Raw genomic sequence first — 23810 nt, 5'->3', positions numbered from 1 at the left:
CCTCAGCTGATTTTTGTTGTAGTCCACTGTTTGTTAGTTTCATAACTCACTTGATCCATCAACATATAACAAAGAATGCCGATTTGTCTTTCTACACTGCTTTGAGAGTACCTTTGTACTAAAAGTCTCCTTAGATTATTATGTCTTCATGTAGTACTCCATCTCCTAAATTACTTATGCTAAACGTATCCCCTCACGATGTAACTATATTTGAATGTGACACAATTATCAATTTCTAGAGTATTAAAAACGTTACGTTACAAGAGACGGAAAAAACGTAAACAAGGTCAGGATAGATTTGAGCACTAACACAAATGTTTGTTAAGTCTGCTATGCTTTTCCAGGATTTTTTGTAGTGCTACCAGCAAGAAACAAACAATGATACGATGAGGGAACTTATTAGAGTGTTGTATTTGAAGCCCACAGTCGTTGCAACTAGAACAATGTTAATCCCAAAACACCAGTTCTCGGATGAGTTGAAATTTCCTCTATTTGGCAATGATCAATCGGTCCAGAATGGTTTCTGCAATACCACATGCAACTAAGGTATGCATGTAGTGGAGGTTCATTAATGGTAAGGGGAGCACTGTCCAAACCAAAAGTTTACTTTCTCTCTATGTAGGAGAAATTTTCCTTTTCGTCGACGACAATACCCGATTGCATTTAAGAGTTCGAAATTCAAGTATGGCAAGCTAACAACCCTGACCTCAATCCAATAAGCCTCTTTATGTAATTGATAGTCACTCACGAGATTTATTTATACACTCATTGAAATATGGAATGCCTTTAATCAAGATGATGTTTTGCTTACACTAGTAGTTGAAAGTAAGAAATAAATTTATTTATCTTCTAATTCTACCTTCATATAATAATTTTTTGTATAAATTCATGACAATATTATTTTTTTAGAAGGAAAAACCAATTTTATATTGTAAAACGAGACTTGATTGATAGATCAATTAATTCCGAAATTATGAGTTTACAGAACAAGAAAAAAATTAATAACTTGTGGTTTAACTCTCGAAAAAGAATTTTTCTTCAACTGGAAACTCAAGTTATGTCTGTTTACATCTAAGATACTGTGATTACAGAGGCACGGGATTTATTGTGATATAATTAATTTGGAGTTCAAGAGTGTTCTTGTGAATAAATATAAGAAATAAGCACGTGTATTATGCTAAATATTCAAGGATATTGTCTTAAATCGAGCATAACGTAATTATTCAATCTCTTTCAAAGAATATATTTAGAACTGAGATTACCTAAGACCTCAGATCTTCAGTCTAATACTTGCTGCACATTGACTTTGTTATTTAGGTCAATATTTACTATCTTAAGCATAAACATCAATAAATAATTTCAGTTAAACAGCTTATAATAATGAAATAGAAATAATGGAAACTTCAATGGGTTTTTTAATATAAGATCTTCAATTTTACTTTTTCAATAAATTGTAATAAGGAAATTTATTTCAAACACAATAAAAAATTTAATATATTAGCATCACACCGAGCAATAACTATTTGACATTTGAAGAACAAACAAAATAAATGTAAAGTCCACCAATTTTAGAGAAGAGACATTTACAAAAAAATTTTTATATTACATATTTGATTAAATGGTTAATTTTTACTAAAATTTGTCAGTTTTAATATGTATTAGTCCAATACCAATTTTGTGAATTAACAGTGTTAAAAAGAGTAATATGACAAAACAAAGGAAATTAAAATGATCTCCATATTAATTTCAATTTAGATTATACAGACTAGTTTATGGAATATGTGTGGCTACAATATTTCCACCATTCTGATTACTTGGTCATATAATGTACAATTTCAAAATTATCATTTTGGTTTAACCACCCGATACTATTTAGTTAGATGAAACACAGAATAAAAAAAATATTGAAAAACTTACAGTAACCATAACGCTAGTATCTGTTTCATAATGTGAACTGTCTTGGTCTTTCTTCATAATTTCAGTGATGTCTTCAAGTCTAGATGAAGGTGTGTCGGGAAGATTTTTAATCGGGCCTGATTTCTTTTCTAGATCCGCTAGAGCTTTCTTGAAAGGAGTCGGTGTTCGAGGTGTATCACTCGGAAAACGTTTATTAGGAGTTGAGGTAATATCTGCCGCAGTCGAACAAGAAGCGGTAGCATCTTGTTTTATAATGGCATGAATACCACGAGGTGTACTAAGTGGACTGTAGTCTCTATCCTGTTAATAAATAAAGTTCTATTATTTTATACCTCACCATTAATTTAAAAAGTAATATAGTAGGGCACTGAAAAAAATCTAGAAAATTACTGCAACTATGCATATATTTGAAGTGGATGAAGAAACATTAAAAAAATAAAACTTGAACATAAACACAGATAAAACCAAGTCAATTATCATAAACAGGAACATAGACAAACATGAAAGCTTTAAATGCCTGCGTCAACGATGGAAAATTAAACAAAAACATTACAGAAAGAACAAAAAGTGCAGGAAAACTATTTAACGCGATAAAAACATTATTAATATAAAATATCTAATGGAATTAGATAGATTAGATAAAAAACATAGAAAAAGATACAAATAATGGAAATGAGATTTTTCCAAAGAATGTGAACGAGACCCAATTAGACTACATAAAAACGAAACATAGAGGCAGATATGAGATACAAAACCTACAGAGCAACAAACAGAATAGAATCAACTAAGATGGTTTTAATATGGGAAAAGGATGACTGAACAAATAATAGGAATAATATTGAAACAACAGACCAATAAAGATCAGTAGTAGAGGAAGGCCTGGATAAACGAAATTAACAAAACTACCGAGAATAGAGAAATGAAACTAGATGAGTATCTACCACAAAAAAAGAATCGAAGAAAATTAGGATAATTTTGGAGAAACGAACTGAAGAAAAAAGAAACTCAACTCCACGACTCAAACAAGGGTAGAAAAGTATAAGGAATAAGTAAGTAATTTATATGTATTGTTTCAAAAATCAGTAGTGTGTCAACAATTAAATTATGACTTGATCACCCAGGAAGTGATTTGATATATTAAATATACATTCAACTCAAATTTCAATTGGATTCAATTATTATTTAGATCTTTTATCTATTTACAGTTATAAAAAGAGAGAAAATATTCATTCAATTATACCCCATATAATTGATTTACAGAAAATGGTTTACTGAATACATATTTTATTATTGGATCAATCCTAAAAATGTAAAAATAATCAAATAAATTATGGTACAGTAAACTACTCAGAAGTCCATACAAAACCCATAATTTCAGGGATCATGTATAAAATAAACTTTAGTCATATGTGTAAAATTTCTTCTTCCAGATTGTCGGTAATTGCTAATTTTTCTATGAAACAACCAAAGATTAGTCAGCTACATGATACCACAATAAATAGATCAATTAAGTTCAAAGCTCTGAATTGATTAATGATTTTCTACACTGAACTTTAGACTGCCATTATGCCAACAGTAACACTCAATAGCTGAAAATGTTTTCAAATTTCACCAAAATAGGAAATGTATTTAGTATCAACTTACCGGTCTGGATTTATCTTTTACAGGTGTAGAAATTTGTCCATTCTGTGAAGACTTGGGAGTTGAAGACATAGTAACATCAAATGTGAGGTTGGCAATATTTGGACTATTCAAAAACTGTGAAGGACTAAAAGGTAGCTGCTTTATGGGGGAAGGTCCATTCCTCAATGGACTGAAAAATGAAGATTTTCCTGAATCAATGAGGTCCATTTCCAGTTTAGCTGGTACCGGATCCATAACATTGATTTCCTCTGCTTCGGCACTGTCATGTCTTTTACGTGACTTTCCTCTCCTCAAAATCGGAGGAGTGGTTGAACGGGGTCCGTTGGTGATAGAGGTTACAGGTACTTGTGTAGTTTGGGTATAATGTGATTGGTTAACTTCTAAAAAAATATAAAAAAATTGAATAATATCTAGCATTGGATCTTTATTGTTGAAATTCAACAGATAAAGTTCAAGTGCTTCGACATTTGTATGTGACTTCTACTACTTTATTTTAGTTTGCTCGACATATTTTGGTAGTTGTATATTTTTTATTTTATCTGGGCTAAGTGGATGAAACGAAGAGGAACATAAATCCAAAATATCAATGAAATTCACATGCATTGTAAGAATATTAATTTAAAAGTAGAATGAAAAAATTCAAATAGGCACATGGTTTTTTAATGATTTTATCAAGAAAAAAATTTGAAACTTTCAAACTATAAACTAACAATATGATAAAATTCACCAACCAACAAAAAATATTTAAATTTAAAAGGTTTTGTTCATTTGTAGAATTACTATATTGAATTTGATCAAGGCAAGTATCTTTATCTCTAAGAATTTTCCATTGTTATTTCTCACTTTAATACTTGATAATTTTTCAAATTAATACTTACTTGCTTTAATAAAATGTCTATTCGCCATTTTAAGTGGACTCACACCAGGTGAATTGTAGAAACCCATCTCAAAATCTGATAAGGCTTCATCATTCAATGGTGTTAATTTTACAGGTGAATGTTGATTGGGGTAGATGTTGACATAATTGTAAGAAGACATAGGGTCGTTGCTATTTTGCGCTGCTTGTGGAGGTGATGGATTTGTTCGCTCATAAGTGTTAGGCACAGAATGAGATGTTGGACTAGGAGTAGGGGCCCCTGCAGAAAAACCTCCTGTACTCGATTGACTACTTGCTTGATCATACATTTCAACGGTCCAATCCTAAGAAATGTGTAAAGTATGAAACATTTACAAGCTAGATACAAATTAAGAAAAAACTATAAAAATTCAAGTTGGCGCTGAAAATTACAAAACTAAACTGAAATGACAAGTAAACAGGATCAGTTATTAAAAATTTGAAAAAAATGGGAGGTGAGAAAAAATATAAAATATAAGACTTTAGGAAAAGTATATTTCATTTGAGGATATTTTAATATGAATTTTTATTACTCTACTTAATGTAGAGAGAAATGAGTAATTTAATAGAACAATTAAAAAAATAGAAAAAAGAATCATTAGTAAAATGACAGGGTAAATATCCATAATTATTAATTGAAAAAGAAGAAAGAAAAAGCGAGGAGGAAAATCAAGATAAGAAAAGATGGGAGGAAATAGGTTGAAAGAAAGGGAAAAGTCGGGAGAAATAGAATACTTTTCAGAGTCTGGAGAATATGTAAAAAACCTTGGTGGTAAAGGATACCAAGTAGCAATCTGATAGATGGAAAGGCATAAGGATAAGATTAATAAGTATTATTTTCGAATGGGCAGATAACTTACACAAGTTTATATTGAGGGTGATTATTGAAAAATAAAATTATTTATAAAGAGATAGTATATATAGTTAGTTGTCGAATTATGAACACACTCTCAGAAAGTTTGCTCTCCCAAACTATGAAGTCATTTTGTGAGATCAACTAAGTTGACTAAATTATACTGCACGAAAACTTACTACAATATATTTGGGATCATTTGCAAAAAGATAATCGTAAAAGTTTTTTAATCAAGTTCGATAGTATTCATAACTTGTCCATTTTATTTACAACGTCTACGACCAACTAACTACTTATTAATACCTCTTCATATTTTGCAATTACATTTTCTTGTTTCAGTGAAATTCTATCACCAACTTGCAGACCCTGGTGCCTCTGTTGTGGATATTGTGAATAAACATTAGCATCAGTAAGTCTAACATTTTTCCTGTGTCTTCCACGTTTCGATTCACCATTTTCTCTATTTTCCGCTTCGTATTTTCGTCTCATCGTTGAATTCCAGTGATTTTTAATTGCATTATCCGTTCTACCTGGCAATAACTTCGCTATCCTAGCCCATTGATTACCGTACATCTGATGGGCTTGGTAAATAAGTTCATCCTCTTGTTCTGTCCAAGCACTTTTCTTGATTTTTGGATTAAGATGGTTATGCCATCTTTCTCTACACTGTTTACCTATTCGGCCTTTTAAATGTCGTGCTATTAATGTCCATTTTTTGGCTCCGTATTTATTTACTAGTTCTATAACTTTCTCATCTTCCTGAAACAAAATTAGTACATCAGTATCATATTTTATTAGTAAACACGAACATTATTTGCATTAGATACAAAATTTTAATAAGTAATGTTTGAAACTATACTGTTTGGACAGATTAAAAACTATAAGTATTTATAAATAGAAGAATAGAAATCAAGAGTTGTGCTCAATAATACAAAAAAAATATAACATTAAAAAATCATTATGACCGATGTGTTCTGAAAATTAAATGAACCAGTAGTATTCATATTCGTGTCACCTTTATAAACAATACAGCAAACAAAAGATGATTGGATTGTATTTGAAATTACTTAACTAGATATTGCATTATTATTATCATCAAATTATTGGATTGTGGTGGTTTTTAATCACTTATAAATATATTTATTTAACAAGTGATTGGGATTCTGAAGTATATACCAAACAATCGACTATGGATCAAGTTCTGTCTTTTAGTAAAAGATGGCTCTGTTAGAACTTAAATATCTAGCAGAAATATAATTTTTAGTTTTTAAAGAGTAGATAGACTCATATTCAACTTAAGTCTCAAAGATAATCCATGTGAAAACGTCCAAAAAACGTATTAATAGCAGAAAGCAAATCAAGTATACAGGATAAGGTTATGCAAGATTGACCGAGAGAGACTTCATAAAAGCCTTAGACATCTCATCATGCAGTGTGAGTATTCTTCTGACTGAAATCTTGGGTTACAGAAAGACCTTTGCAAAATGAGTGCTGCATTCGCTAGCACCGGAACAAAACAGCACTCGTATGCAACTTTCTCAACAACATTTAGATCGTTTTAGAAAGAATTAACAGAATTTGGTGCATCGCTCTATAACTGAAGATTAGACTTGGATCCACCATTTATATAAAAAAAGGTCTTAAAATCTTACAGTTGAATATTTTCTAAATAAAAAATAAAAGCAACAGAAAGACAAATATTTATCAGTTAATCTACAGTCGGACCTTTTACATCAGAACTTCGTATAAACGCTAGATAAATATTTATAAAATTCGTTTGTAAGAAAAAAAACATTCATTTCAATTATAAATAAGGTGTTTTCATTACAAGAGCTAGACAGAAACTGAAAAACTAAAATAATGACATAAACAGCTATAAGGATAAGCGTACAACAAACAACAGGAGCGTGATGTCACGGCCGTCATATTGTAATAGTTCACTATTCAAATAAAGTTTGTGAGTGCGTTTTATAAAATAATTTGAAAAGTGTTTAATTAGTTGTATAAGAAGGTAATGTGTTTTGTGCCAGAAGGTATTTTTTTTACAAAATTTATCAAAGAAAATACGAAAAACTCAGAAATCACAATCAAATACATATACGTCGTCAACGCAGTAAAAACTTTGTTTGGAAAGTGATCCCTGACCTGCGCTAGCAATGGCGGTGTGTGGTGTCAACACTTCCGTAGTCTATTCTAAGTAAGATATATTATATTTTACAGTGTCAGCAAATTCTTGGCTTGTAACTCAAGAAAGAGATCTTAGGAAATTTTAATTTCAATGTGCACCTCTCTTCTACTCGCTGGAATATGAAGAAAAAATTTGCTTATAAGCGAAAATCAATATCAGTAGAAAATCGCATATTATTAATTCGTCCTTAGATCTTAAAAGCTAATGTGTGGTCCATGACCATAAAAAGTTGTTTTTCTCGGATGTAAACGAGTATTTATATCTAATATATTCTGTCAATAGAATATGACGTCTCCCAATTACTAATATATATAGGTCAAGTTTTTTCTGAATGTTAGTAGTAAGTGAATAAATTTAATCAAAGCTAGTCCGAGTTTGTCCAAGTGGAATTTTAGTGTCACAGCTATGAACACGCCAGTTTAACTGCAAGTTGTTGGCCAAAAAGAAAGCAATTCCCCTTGGATGTCTAAAAGGTAATTACTAAATCATTATTGATCAAGTCAAGTTAAGCCCTACTCAAACAACCATCATGATTCTGATCCAAATGCAAAAGAGCGGTGCGATTGCAGTACTTCGGCTCCAAAGCGAGATAGGGTTTCGACAATGGGAGAGATGTTAACTGATAGTAAATGAATAACGAATTGAACGGATAGCTTTTGACATGCCACCTTAAGACTATAGGCATGGCAGAGGACGACAACCACAGATTCTGCTAGCAAGCCATAAAGATATCAGAGTACATGTTCTGTGATTACCTTTCCCATTTCATGTAAAGGCTTGGGTACCTCGACAAAGAAGAGCTGTCACAATGGAAAATATTTTGGCATCAAAACAATGAATGTACTAAATATCTTCTAGGAATAGGTACAGAGTTGCTGGAAATCCGAAACGATTGCTTAAACAATCTACAATCTAGCATCAATTTTTTTTTGGAATTAATTTTGTTGTTAGATTACCTTGTAAAACAATAATAAGCATTGTTATTGTTTATGAATGTTAAAATTCGCGAAAAAATCACTTTTCATCACACAGCTCAATAAATTATTGTGGTAACCAGTAAATTAGAGTGAAGAATTGGAAATCTATCCTAGTCGCTGTTCTCTGCACTCTCCGCCTTTTGACTCTTTCCACGTTTTTCACATCACAAACAATTGCATTCAAGTAGAATGAACTCCATTGTTCAAAACTAAAAGTGTGTCAAAAATTACTAATTAACCAATAGAGTCTAAAAAATGAGAATTAAAAACAAGAATTTTTTATCGTTTCACCCATGAGAGACGAGCACATTTGTGTGCATCCAAACTTAGATTGGGATTTTAGCGAAACTTGGCTGTTAGGCATATATTTTTTACTTGATAATATTTGAACAAACAGAGAACGGCGTTATTGTGATGGTCGAAGTTGTTTGAGTTTATAAAATTGATTTCTGCTTCTTATATCTGTTTCTATGGTTTTCGTGATGAATCGTCTTGATTTTAGGACTCTTGATAGAAAAGCAGTTTGAAATAACAAGTAAAAATTGAAGTTTTGACCTGTTATTTTAAACTGATTTTCTATTTATAGAGAACTAAATTCAAGAAAATTCATCACGTAAAACTGATTTTATACGCTTGAGAATGATTATAAACCTTCTTTTGGCTCAGTGTTCGCATAAAACATGTATAAACAAGTGTTAATATTTATTATGTCAGACTATTTTATTGGCTATCGGATCTCTTCAAAATCTTAAAATGTTTTTAACGTTCGTTCTCTAACAGATAACTACTAGATATATTAAACCCTTCACATTATAATCATGTACCTATTCAAAGCCTACCAACATCTCTTTTAAAAATTTAGTAGTAGTTTTAAAGAGGTCACGGTAATATCCGGTGCTCCATTAAAAATATATTCATTGATGCGTTTTTCTTGTAAGGAATCTATAATAAATGTCTATTGAATATTTTCGTCTATTTAATATTCCACATAAAGAATTTTTCGTCATCGGCCGGAAACCAGGTGGACTAGTAATCGATAGATTTGCATAAAAATGCTAACACGTTTTTTCCTTTTCAGCTATTTACAGAATCAGTCCGGCATCTAATCTTATTGACTCAAACCAATATTTATCAAAATTCAAGTTGTGTTACATAAGATAGCAAATTATAATAAAGATTATTAGAAAACGTTTTACTCATTTCAATTCGATCTGATACGTGAAATTTGACAATGAGATCTCACAAGGACAGAACCTTGACGAATAGTATCTACGGCTTATACATATATAATATATGCAACTCCAATAAATTAATTCACATTTCAATTTTCAGATCCCAATCCTTTTATTGAAGTATTGTACCAATAAATATTTTACATTGATAGGGCACTCATCTGTATTGGCAAGTGTGAAACATTTTTCATCGTCCATAAAAATGACTTCTAATTCGCAAAATAAAACCGCCTTAGTTGACGACAGCAGCTCGGTATCCGTTCTAATTGGTTTGAAGTACATTCATGACATTTTCGTCTCTTTCGGTATTTTTGACCATTTCTTGATAACTCACGAAATATCGTACTCTTTGGAGCATGGTATTCGCGCGCTAATTTTCTTACGGAAACCCCTATTCTGTCTATTGCTCTTATTTTGTCATGGAAAAATTCTTGGTCTTACATTTTCTAGGACATTCGTACAGGGGATTCTGTTTTCATATTCGGTTATGGCACGTAAGTGCTTCTGTGTGAAGTATGTATTTTGGTTTTGAAAAAATGCGACCTATGTCAGGCTTAAGGATCTGTTTAACCAAATTATAAATGATAACCTAACCAAATTTTATGTCTAAACTATTTTGACATACGTTATTGTAGGGCTAAGAATGTCTCCCTATGATATTACGGTCACTATCTGAACTTTTTTGACAGTCTTCTTCTGGTCCGCCTGCATTGTTCCATCGAATTTATCTAAAATGTGTTATTTTTCACTAAAAAATTCCTAAATTTTATATAAATCACTTGTTGATTGATGTTTTTGCTACATTTTACAACATGTCTTCTTATCTTACAATGTAAAAGTTTCCCTTAACTTTAAGACAATATCTATCAGTAATCAACCAAGCATGAATCATTCGCAATTCAATCTTCCCTTCATATCTTCCCCACATTTTTACTTAGCCGAGCATGTAGGTATGTAGACAAAGACATCGATAAACCTTTCTCATTCAGTCTCCCTAATGAATAAATAGAATGGAACGAAATAATACCACAGTACAACCCTTACGGTATTGACGCATAAGGTCGAAACTGAATTTCTTTTCAAACTTATGTCCTAATTTCCCTCTAGTGGAAACCATATCTAGTATAATTTTCGTCTTCACAATACACCAGTAAAAGGGCTTTGACCTCTAGAAATAATCTAACATGTGTGGATTTGTTCCTGACGAAAAATATTTTAAACATGTATCTAGAATTAAGAAAATTTGTATATTTTTTCAAATTCTGTTTCAAAATTTTTGTGCTTTATAACACTACAAATATTACGTGAAAAATTTGTTAGAATACGTGTTTTTATGTATATACATGGGGCGGACAAAATGGGCGGAGCACCGAATTTATGATTTATGACTTTTATAAAGTTTTTCATATATATTTTGTACTATGTAATGGTGCTTAATATTTATTTAATACAAAATGTACAAACATTTTGTAACGCGGTGTTTAAACTATGGACTTCAAATAGCCTCAAAGAAAAAAATCCGGTTGAGATGAATCTGGTGACCTTTATAAATGACTAACAATATTCGGAATCGAACAAATTAATTCTGGTGTTGTAAAAGTTGGTTCCGATCATAATTCCTTTAATTATTCCACAATAAACGTTCAGATTTTGAGGATATTTTAACTATATATAATGTTATTCATAAATGCATTATGTACAAATTTTATTTATAATTGCTTAATTACACACACATTATATGAGGATGAAATTAATTTTTTCCTTATTACAAATGTCTCACAAATATCGTTACTTATTTCACGTAAATTTTTAGGTTTTTCCTGTACACTTAGAATCACATCTGTTCTGTTCTTTTTTTCCCACAACCAGAAATATATTGCACACTGTCGGTGTCATTAAATTTCCTTAAATTTCTAGACACTGTAGAACTTGGACCATAAATTATAAATAAATATGAATTTATTATCAAAAAAGAACTGAACTAGCAAATGACCACAACGTTTTTCTCCAAGATTCCAAATACCTATATTGCTATCATTTTGGAAAATATTCTGTGTGAACAGCTCTGGCCAAGTTAATTTTTAATAAACGTTAAAAGGAAGTTTTCTCTCTATATTGTAATTCAAAAGTTTCAACACTAAAATTAAGAGCAATGTTTAAACAAATAAAAAAGCTGCTAGACCATAAGAGCCCTGCACTGCTCGGTCTTGGTCTTGTACAAAAACTTACTAAGACTGCAAGACCCCGTTCAATTGGTCATTTTTTGCAAACCTGACCATAAGATACGAGTTTTGAAAAATCCATTTGAAGAAAAGTAAAGAGTTCATTGAAAAAATGTTTAGATATATATCAAAATACATTATTTGGGAATTTATCTTTTAAAAATAACATCGTCCAAATGAAAACCGTTGCGCTCACTACATTCATTTAATCAAGCATTAAAATTGGCTTTGACGGCTTAGCAGTTATTTTCCGTGATGACTGCCATTTCGTGAAAGTTTTTTTTATTCAATTGTGCCAGGGAAGTCGGTTTGTTAGCGTAAACTTTAGATTTGATATAACCCCATAGGAAAAAGTCTATAGATGTTAAATTGGATTGTGTGGAAGCTAACTTATGTCACCTCTCCTGATCAATTCCACTCCACCAACTCGTGGCAGAATGTTTTGAACGTGTGTGAAGTTGCTCCTTCCTGCTGGAATTAGGTTCTTTAGTTATAACCATTAAAGTTTTGCACTTCAGGCACGAAGAAGTCGTCTAACATGTACACAGATCATGTATTTGAGGAGTGCAAATTACAAAAATTGTAGTATACACATACATGCAAACAAGGTCTTTGCTTTTTCTCGAACAGCGTTTGTCTCAAATATATTTTGTTAGGATATCCTACTGCAATCTTTACATTGGAAGTTAAATATTTCAAAACGTATTTCAATTAATTTAGAATATTATTGATTGGGCTTAGTTTTAAAAAGAGAAGACCAGTCCTAAAATGTAATGAATATTATGTTCCTTTGTATACCTTCGAATGGAACTCAGCAGGAGTTGCTTCTTCTGCAAATGTGTAAAATTTTTAATAGATAACTCGAAGCTTTAACCTGATAGCGTAATTTTACGAAATTTTCTTATTTTTCAATACAATCTGCTTTAAGATTATCAACACCTTTATTACATATCATTTAAAAGATAACATTAATCTTAATAATTACTTCATGCATATTGCAACGTTTAAATAGAATAATTTGAAAAAATAAATATTTAAATAGACTGGTTACATAATACATAAGGAATGCAACCATCTAAATAGTTCATTCAAGATTAGGCTATTTGACTTAAACTTAATGCTGACCTTAAATTTGAAGAGAACGAAGTATCAGTTAAAGCAAAACGTGTATTTCCTTTCAAACGCAGAATTAAATGAAAACTTTTCGATTATTAATAACGTGACCGAGAAGATTCCAGGATTTTTCATGAAGTTACACAGGTTTTCCCATTATTAAGTGGAATCTGGTATTATTGATTAGACATAGTAAGAAGTGATGTCGGTTTGTGAATGTGGATGTGAAAATTCCTAAATTTAAACATGTCGTAATGTGTTAAGACTAGTCTCTAATTCTATGAAGAGTAAAATTGCTTTACTTGCAGTACGTTTTTACGATAAATATGAAATTCGTCTATAGTTCCGACATTATTTTAGGTAAATTATGAATATACATATTGATTTAAAATAAGAACATAGAAATGGATTGAACTCTGAGCAACATCATTGAATGAAATCTTTGCATAAGTGAAAGTTGAAGTGCTCAAAAAGGCAAAGGCAAAAATGGCAGCATATTTTATAAAATACTGAAAGTAAATTTATTTCTACTTTCTATTCCCGCTTTTTCGGCGGTTACAGAAAGGATTTTTTCACATATGAATTCGAAATGGTAAGAAAAGAGAAATAGAGAAGAAAAAGTGACATTAAGAAAAAAATGACACTTCTATTTCAGATATAACATTTTTAAAAAATGCAAGTAATGCAAAGGATTATAAGTTTTATAAAAATATATAAGTATACTATATTTTTTAAAGGTTATTTTGAAAAATACTGTATTCCGCTGGGCATGCTATTCATAATCAACCAAATTTTAAATTTAATACATCTATTCAACCTAATCTACTATATATTTTATCGTTCAAAATTTTTTTTGAAATATTCTTTGAAACAAGTTCTTCAAGAGGTACTTATAAGTATATATTTTACCATCAATAACACACAAGTTATGAATGACGAATTCCAAGGAAAACCCAAGGTTTCGATTTTTTTTTCAAGATTTACGACTAACCATTATATAATTCATCAAAGTTGTTTGTGTACGTAGTATATGAAGAAATGTCTATAAGATAACCGTTTTTTAACCGGTCAATTTTACAAGCGTAAAGTAAATAAGTCAATGTTCATTAATAGAAATGATATCATGTTTGAAGTTTCTTCGCCGTTTGTTATGTATAAAAATGTTATATAGTATGTCCCTTTAAGTTGAATGCAAAACGCATTGCTCAAAATAATTTTAGAAACACATATTGACATCCTAATAATTTTATCAATTCTAACAATAAGGAAATCTAATAAAGTATTTGTGCGAAAAGCAATAATGCAAAAACACTTTACAATCCATTTTAATATTCTAAAAGAACTGCTATGATATATCCCATGAAAATTTCTATTTAGAATTGTAATGTACTTTGAAATAGTAAATGTAACATCTAAATGCAAAAGAAGTTATTCATGTGTTTTATTCTATCGAGAATGGTATTGGCATAATTTTTAATGTCAATCCATCGATATGTAGAAACATATCGATAGACAAAATCAAACTTGTGCCACTCATAGAATCAGAACAGAACAAGTGAGTCACGGTTAAGGTAGAGGTCGCGACCGCGGTCAATGTCGGCATCCATATGAACAAACCACCTATTTTATAGACGTTTCACACAGATGCCTCAAGGTTGAATCATTTTTGTCATTCAAGTTAAAAGCCTTAGATAGATCTGCCAGCGTAACTATATATCAAGTTGGCGAATTTGACACAAAATTGGATAATTTAATGTTGGTAGATATTGTACACTTTCTCTTGGTGATTTATTATTGTTGGGTCGCACACGTCTCCTTTTTATTATGTACAGGGTCCTTCACGACGAGCTGAATCGATATGTATATGGGAAAGTACTGCGACTAGTGTTCTGAAAATTTGCTGGCATGGGTTTTCCGAAATGCTCGTTTCGGCTAAAATAATTTCAGTTTTCTGAAACTTCCGGTTACACCGGAAGTGGACCCAAAATTCGTTATTTTAAACGGAATGCTATGGTTTTTATTAAATTTTTAGAATTCACGCGAAATTTCGATATAACTTTATATAAGGTATGGTATGCTTTAAATAAAGGGGACTTCGTTAGTAACTTCATATATCTCAAATTAACGGTTTTTGTAAGTTAAGTCCCCTTAATTTAAAACGTAGAATCCAATGGTAAAGAGAAAAATATGGTTTTTAGATAGCGAAATTCGGCCGCATTTTCTGAAGACCCTATATAAATATTTGTCGAGGTTTTCACAGATTTTGAAAGCTGTAAGTGTTATTTGTCCAAATCCCAAAAATATTAGACCTGACTCACTTTTACTTGGAAATATAATTTTTAAGTGGAGGGCTGCATGTGTTTCGAGAATGTGAAATAATTAAAAAATGGTGGACTTTAGGCATACTATGCTTTCTATAAAGTTCTCGTAGATTCCAAAAATTTAATAAAAACCGTAGCATTCCGTTTAAAATAAAGAAGTTCCGGAGAATTTATTAATATAATCCATTTGTTCTCAAATCCTCATAAGGAACGTTTTAATAGATACCGGCTAGAACCAATACTAAATCTACTGCAAGGGATTTATTACGAAGATCAAGTAATACAATTTATTGAATTTGGATCTAATTACTTAATATGTAACATTTTAATCAGCTACAACTAATAAATTTCCAAATTTATTTTTTTTTCACAATAGTTTCTCAAAATTTCATATTTCGTGCTGTTATATTCCGAAAATAAGCCATTTTGAGAAATATCATAAACAAAAACATAAATTTGAAACTTCGTTAGTTCTGAGGTAGCAGTATGAACTACCTTCAAATAATTACGCGCTATAATTAGATTTTAAATTTGCCAGTATTTTATGAAGGATGTCATATTCGTAGACCCCAAGTCGACATCAATTTGGTTAAAACAGAGATAACATTGTCGTAATCTATCTAAATATAGGTGATCTGTGAAAATATTCGTTTTTGAAACGCAATACGCACACGCAAAAGCAAAGTTAAATTCTGCTCCATCATTTACGACCATAAAGTTTTGACCTTCTGAATTTAGACAGGGCCGTATTAGCTTGTCTAGCAACCAGTGAGCGTTCGGAACGGACAGAAACTGCGTGAATTAGCGTTAACATAAAAAAATTCACCAATAATTGGTACTGGACAACTGTCGGATCAAGGATAGTCGTAGTAAAATGGAGTTGATTCATATCTATAGAAAAAATCTGGCTCCTCTACTACACTCTATTGATAGAAGCAAACAGTCAAGACAGTAGAGTGCAAAGGGCGCACCTACTTCCAATAGACAAAAACGGTTGTATCTACTAGAAAAGTAAAGGCGACCGTTTTGTGGGATGGGTTAGAAAACAACGTGCTTTTCCATCAGGGCAAAGCACCTTCACACACTAAAATCTACGAATAGCCCTTCGAATTGGTTGACCACCCAGCGAATTCACCAATCTGACCCAACGACTTTTTCCTGTTGCATATCCTCATAGTTTTAGGAGGAAGATTTTAATCAGACGAGGCCGTTATCGTAAATGTTAACGCCTATGTTAAGGAAAATGGAGAATTGTCCCAATGGAGGTTTACAGTGATGCCACCCAGGAAGTTTAAATTGGTGCTTTTGGAAACCAAATGAATTTTTTTCACATAGATATCTACTGCGCGGTCTACAAAGATACTTCCAGGTGATTGGTGCGTTCAAGGCCAATCTCCCTCCATAGCAACTAGCATAGAACACGTTTGTCGTCCTGTGCATATTTCAGTTGCTATAATCTTTTCAAATTATTAAGTTAATTTTTCAAGTGATAAATGAAGGTAGATCTGATTGCAATTATTGTGTTACTGAGGCCCGTAATGTGGGACCGGACCAACAGACACCATTATAACCGACGTTGTTCTAGAAAATATCTGTGTTATGTGCTTTCGACATTGAATTCGACTTAACTAGCCAGCCTGAAATTGAGAAGAACCTTGCGAAATCCTGTTTTAACTAGTGATGAAATTCCATCCCATATCTACTTAAACTCTATTCTGCAGCAACTATGCAAGTTAAAATTTTAGTTGTTGGATCTGTGATTACCTAGTCTTGATAGAAGAGCAGATCTATCTCGTGCCGAATAATAGTCGAATCACACCGGATACTATGGGATTCACATAATACCTTAGCCACCACTGATTCCTCGTTTAAGCCCTATAAAACATCTTTAGGTTGTGTTCGAAAAACGTATTCGAAAGCGTCCAAATCCGCTTTACTCAATACAAAGGTTCGATTCAAGAAATAAAACAAAATACTTCGCCAAAATATCTATAGGCTTATACGCGGTATGCTATGGAGATTTAAAGAACTACTCGGTGATGGTGAACAGTCCTTACTAGAACCTGATTTTTTTTCATGACTTGACGTTAAAGAAGTGGTATTCTTGATTCTGGAGAAGCTTTAATTGGTTTTTACAAATTAATGTCATATCAACCCATGTACATTCAATATCTTGAGAAAGATAATTTTATTAGACATTATGAGATAGTCAGAAGCTTTTGTAATTTCTCAAAACGGAAATAATCATAAGGTAATTATTCATATAATAATCAAAAGAATATCTGTAAGTTTCCAAGTAAAAAAATGTATGTACACTATAAGGGGTAATGATAAGAAAAACTCTCTCTTATGATGATTAACTTTCAAATGTGTCCGTCTGAATCCGAAAGATATAAGTTCAAAAACTTTCCAGAATAGCGCTCGCAAGCAATTCGGATACCATCTCAATTTAAAATTAACACTTTCTAGATATAAAGCACGAATTTATACCGTATCATTTTTTGTATGAAAATACAATTTTCTTTTTTATATTAGTAAGCGAAGAAATATTTCAAAATGCATCTATAATATAAGAAGATATTTTTTTCTTCTTTTTAATTTTGTCGCATTCTAACAATTTTCGGCGCTTTGCTATATATTTCCGAATTTTGATACAGTTATGGGCTCTAGTCTTAGTTTCGAGGATGAAACCTTAGGTTCTTAGTAGTGTCTCGTGTACTTAAAATACCTGTGTGTTTATGGAGTTTGCCGAGTGACACCTGGACAGGTACCAGGTGGGAAAGGTAACTAAAAATTAGTTATTTGACGTAAATTTTAATGACTGATATTTATATATATATTCTGATATTCTGATCTAGTTGGCTTAAACCAGTTCCATGCATAAACAAAATATTGCGTTACCATAGCAACGAACAATAGCTTATTAGAAGGGTCAGTGTAAAATTTGACGTCAATAAAGTAAACCAGAGCTACGCAATAAATTAAAAGAAACAAGATGTCCACCGAAATTGTGAAAATCTAAAAATTGGAGTTTCGTGCCATCATCAAGTACCTGTATTTAAAAGGGTTAAGAGGCAATATACAAGCTTCAAAAGAGTTAAATTTTCCATTGAAAATGATGACCGATCGGGAAGGCCAGTTTCTGTGTCAGTCCCCGAAAATATCGATGCAGTTCATGATATGATTTTATCAGATTATATATCAATTATAGAATTGGGCTAAAACGGATATCTGAAGCACTGAATATTTCATACGAACGCGTTCATCATATAGTTCACGTCAATTTGGACATGAGAAAAAATTGCTACAAAATGGATCCCCAAATGTTTGAATTTTGACCAAAAGTGTCCAAGGGTAGAAGCATCGCGTTCGATCTATGCTCGTGTACCAGGTATGTAGAAGAGGATTAATTTCATCGTATGCTATTAGGATATTAAGAAGGTTATAAAAGAAAGGAGACTTGGAATTCAGAAAAAGAAGGTAACATGGAATATCCTGGTTTAGGAATTGATTAATCTGGGGTGAAAGGATTTTTGTTTTACTGAAGAAGTTTTCGGAGAAATGTGTTATACACATCAAATGAACTGAAAAAACAACTGATAATTGAAAATAATTGAAGCAATACACATAAAAAAATCAACGAAAACACCCCAAGTTTTGAATAGTGACATTATTTTTTATTTATCTGTATAATTTATTCTAGATATTTCGAAGACGATTTTTTGGTTGATTATTTAAAATAAAGAAAACTATCATTTTTTTTCAAATTTCATCGAATTACAGCTAAAAACAAATGAAGAACAGTTGGAGTGATGAGCATTTTTATGAAGGGTGTAGTTACTGAAATGATGTGCTTGAACGCGTTATTCCCACAAGTTGGTTTTCAAAACCGGAAGTTTCTATTAAGTTCGCAGGCATAATTCACGATGGTAAAACACATGGTCTGTTGATAGAACAGGTTTGTAAAACTTTTCATTAATTACATTGTTTACAAATGCACCTCGCATTAAATAGAAATTGTTGTTTAAACACCAGATAAATATTTGCATTTTATTAAATTATCGAGCATAAAATTAATCACACAATACTAATCTCCGCAATTTTTGCAGTTGGAATACAAAATTATTTACCTGTTACTTGAAAAAAGGTAATATAGCGGGCAGTTTTTGTTGCACAGAGGACGAAAACTCTATCCACATTTTCTCGAAGTGTGAAACTTCTGTACTTTTTAGAAGGGGTGGGATTAACCGATGTTAACACTGGTTCCCCTGTATCGTAGCAAGAAAGGACACAATCCATCCTTTGGATCGCAGTATATACGATACCCCAATATCCACATACGTATGAATTTTTAATGGTTCGAAAAATATCTATTTTAGGTACTTTCGACCTATTAAAAATATATAAAAAGGAATTAAATATAAATAATATTTTTGTTTCTTTCTTTTTACAATAGTTTACAATAGTTTTACAACAGTTCGCGTCGCTTATCTGTTAAATTTCGCCGTCTCCCTCTGACTGTTTCGACTTCTCTAGTGTCCTAAATCATTATTTATAATTTATTTTAGAAACTATTAACTATATCAAGATTGTTAAAGAGGGCAATGTTATTAATAATAAATTCGAGTTTGTTTTTCTAATTTATTTATTTTTATAATAAAAATTTAACACTACGGATATAAGAGCCTCTCTTTGCACCCCTAAGTTTCGAAAGGGAACACGTAGATCTTCTGCGCCCACGTGCCGAAATGAATTTACAACCATACTTGTAACGACTTTGATACGAGTAATTTAAGAAACGGCTTTAGGACTTTTATAAGGTCAAGGAGAAATATATTTAAATATTGCATCTCTGTATGAAAATGAGATTTAACGTTCGGCGTTCTTATATCATCAAAATAAAAGCCGTCTTTATAAGTTCTTGAAAGCTTTGCAAATATATAACAGAATAAAATTTTCATTATCATAAATGTTGCTTATACCGGAAGTAAGATGGTTGTTTATTCCGCAACTTAAAAATTTTATATAATATGTTGATAAAAATTATTATTACTATACCTAAAGACCAAATGCAATAAATTTATTATTTCGACTTATTTTTGTGACCGATTGAATGACATGTTGGATAACAATGTTATCCAATTAGAAGACGTTGTATTTTCTGATGAGTGCACTTTTTCACTGGTATTTCTTCTTTAGTTTTTTATAGTGGGATTGTGGCAAAATTAAACAATAAAGTGTACTAACTCTAATACATTTCCGAGCTTTCGAATACTTCAAAATCAATCAAGATTAATTTTTAAAATAACATAATCATATAATTATACTACTACTAGACTACTATAAATTAATGTTGATTTTTACATTGTCAATTTTATAACCTTGTAATTATTTAGAAAAAAGAAGAAAGTACGAGAGTACAGTGTATTACAAAAAAAACAAAATTATAAAAAATGACAATCGTTGAAAAATACCATAAAAGGCGGAAAAAAAGGTTATTAGTTAGTTATCAAAACTAAATAAGAAATCCTGAGTTCTAAGTAGTGACCGAAAAATCCAAGCGGAGAGTTACGGAATGTGAATGAAGAAAAATCCGAAAGTGATTCTCGAAGATTATAAACGGTTAGTTATAAAAAAATAAAAGAAAAAAATTGTGAATGTATGATTAAGACTTAGAGATAATGATCCCGTACGAGTTACTAAAAGTCAAACACATTCCTAAACATTTAGTGAAAAACATGAATATGTAAAGTAACCAAAGCAATGCATTTATTTCCTTTGGTTTTCACACACTGAATATTATTATTAAATTATTTACTGGTTTGTTGTTTATGATCGTAAATAATATGAATGGAAAAGGTTCATAAAGAGATTTATATTTCACTAACCTCTTTCGTCCAAGGTCCTTTCACCAATTCAGGATTGACAACTTTAGTCCACCTTTGTTGACATTGTACGTCTGACCTGTCAGGAAAATGTTCTGCAATTATATCCCATTTTTCATTATATTCTTCTACTAACTGTTTCAACCTAGCATCCTAAAAAAAATCTCGAATAGATCCTCAGCTTTAAATGAAAAATATTTACGAGATGTAATTAAAGGATAGGTTGAATGAATTTTTATAGCAGCAGTAAGCCATTTCCACACAATATCAAGTTAATTGTCAAAATCAGCTGATTTTGATCATTGTACCCCAAACAAAGGTTAACTTTATTGGGTAGCTTTGATGCGAATAAAGCATTTTGGCAATTAATTTCGGCATTATAGTTTATTTCAGAAAGGTATAGAGTAATGAAATCTCATTAGGTATGCAAAGGGTCACAAACACTGAAAATAGTGTGCCGTAAAAAGGAAAGAAGAGTTTATTTTAACAGAATAAAAATTAGTCACGATGTACTTAGTATTAGGTACACTTATTTTTTATTAAACATACAAAAAATACAATATACAGAAATTACATTATAAAAAATCATAATATTCTTCATCTGAGGAAATTTCATCTCCTCTTGACGTTATAATTAACGGGTCGACGGTCTGATCGATTAAGTATTCAAGATCCCACATTTTCTCCTCTTCTTTAATGACATGCTGGACTGCTTTGCGCCAGTTCTCTGGTATCACCTCCTTAATGGCTTGATCAAACAGTAGTTTAACGTCTTACATTTTGAATGTCGTGTTAAGGTCTTGCTACAAATCCTTTCACTTGCGCACATATAAGTTCTATAGGATTCAATTCGCAATGATATGGCGGTGTACGCAGCACAGTTACACTATGTTTTTCTGCTATATCTTCCACGGCGTATTTCATAAAACGATGTTTGTGTAAATTTGCTATAGCTAATAGTCCTTTTTTTATCAAATTATCTTCAAATTTAATACTTTTGGTGGTGGTTAACCAATCAATAATTTCTTGTTTTCTCAATGATGAAGTTGCATCGAGAATGATAACTTGCATTATCCATAACTACCACTGAATCAGCCGGAAGATATTTTATCATTTAACCAAAATAGTCTTCCAAAACATCCGAATCCATATCCTCGTGGTAATCTCCCGTGTGGCACGACTGAAAGGTTAGCAAACCTTCTTTTAAAAATCCCTCTTCACTTACAATAAGGACGATTATTAGTCTTTTCCCTTTACCCGAAGTCACCTGAATACCCGTTGACAGGCCTTCCATGAAAGCTGGGCACTGGTTATATTTTTGTCTTGCCACATTTTTGTACTGTATAACCTTCATTAATCCACGTCTCATCAAGATAAAATATTTTCTTCTGCTCTGTTCTGTACTGCTTTATACTTCTTAGGTATTTTCGTCGCCAGTAAACAATTTCATCGCTTTTCAGTAAAAGTGCTTTATTTCTCCAAATAGTCCATAAAAGTTTTTTAGTTATCAACGGAATACTGTCATCCTGGCCAAGCTCCATTAAAATGTTATTTAGGGTGGATATTTCTTTTTTAAAATAAAAAGATTGAACTTTTCTTCGAATTACACTTTTGGTGTCTTCATCAAGGACTTTTACTGGTCTTCCTGGACTTTTCTTGGGAGATTCCACTTGGTATGCTATCTTTCTCCCCCGCAATAATTTAAACACGGTGGACTTTCTAACTCCAGTCATTCGGGAACATCGGTGGACAGTTTCTTGTACAGTAAATTTCGGGTAATCGTATTTTATGCAATCATATAATACTGTGAACACTATTTACGGCTTAATACCAAATACTGATGCGTTAAACTAAACAAATATACTTATAAAGGTCTAAAAATTTTGGGTAAGGCACCATTGCCCTTACGGCGCATGGTTAAGCCGAATCTGAAATAGGGTTGGAATTAGGCATATGCATTAATAGAAGGTTAAACGCAAAACGTAACTGTATAATCTACTACCTAAGTAATCCCTACACAATATTTCAAGACCTACATCTATGGCCGATATTGAGCCGAACTGGACGGAATTACCCATTTTATTACTCTATACCATTCTGAAATAGACTATAGGTATGTTGAATAATGTTGTAGCAAAAATGTCTGAGTGAAACCTAAGTATTTATCGTCTATTTGCGATTCTTAATTGAAAGAACTTAAATTAACTTTCTCGTATAAGAAGAGAAAAATGGTTAAATGCTATAAAGGCGGACTTAACCGGAACCAAAGTAAAATATGCATTTGTTTGCTCTAAACATTTTATAAGTGTCTGGTATGTGTATCCCCATAAATTTCAGTTTTTAATATTTATGGCTACTTTTTGTTGGTATCTATTCGTAACTTCAGGGCTCTCTGCCTAAAATTTCATAACATAATACTAATATTGGAGTCTTGAAACTATGCTCTGTGCACTGAAACAACTTACAAATTTAAAACACAAAGAAATGTCTCGAAAAATCTCTTGAAAATAAGAGAGAGAGAGAGATTCATTGGATAATTTTTAGGTAGGATAAGGAAAATTTT

At 31.6% G+C, this 23810-nt stretch overlaps 1 protein-coding gene across 9 annotated transcripts in view; it reads right to left on the bottom strand.

Moving 5' to 3' along the window:
* Positions 1 to 23810, bottom strand: part of LOC130442948 (transcriptional activator Myb) — a 97059-nt gene that overhangs the window by 12355 nt on the left and 60894 nt on the right. For 5 of the 9 annotated variants that reach the window (XM_056777364.1, XM_056777357.1, XM_056777359.1 and 2 more), the window contains exons 3-7: positions 21251 to 21400; positions 5613 to 6068; positions 4440 to 4761; positions 3562 to 3941; positions 1918 to 2217 (exon numbers count right to left, since the gene is read on the bottom strand). In XM_056777364.1, coding sequence (XP_056633342.1) covers positions 1918 to 2217; positions 3562 to 3941; positions 4440 to 4761; positions 5613 to 6068; positions 21251 to 21400 — 1608 coding nt within the window. The remainder of the gene's footprint in view (positions 1 to 1917; positions 2218 to 3561; positions 3942 to 4439; positions 4762 to 5612; positions 6069 to 21250; positions 21401 to 23810) is intronic. The other 4 variants (XM_056777366.1, XM_056777360.1, XM_056777362.1 and 1 more) reach the window with 1 other exon arrangement.

The sequence above is a fragment of the Diorhabda sublineata genome, chromosome 4, assembly GCF_026230105.1.
Source record: "Diorhabda sublineata isolate icDioSubl1.1 chromosome 4, icDioSubl1.1, whole genome shotgun sequence".
Lineage (NCBI taxonomy): Eukaryota > Metazoa > Arthropoda > Insecta > Coleoptera > Chrysomelidae > Diorhabda > Diorhabda sublineata.
This window is presented reverse-complemented; position numbering and strand designations above follow the sequence as displayed.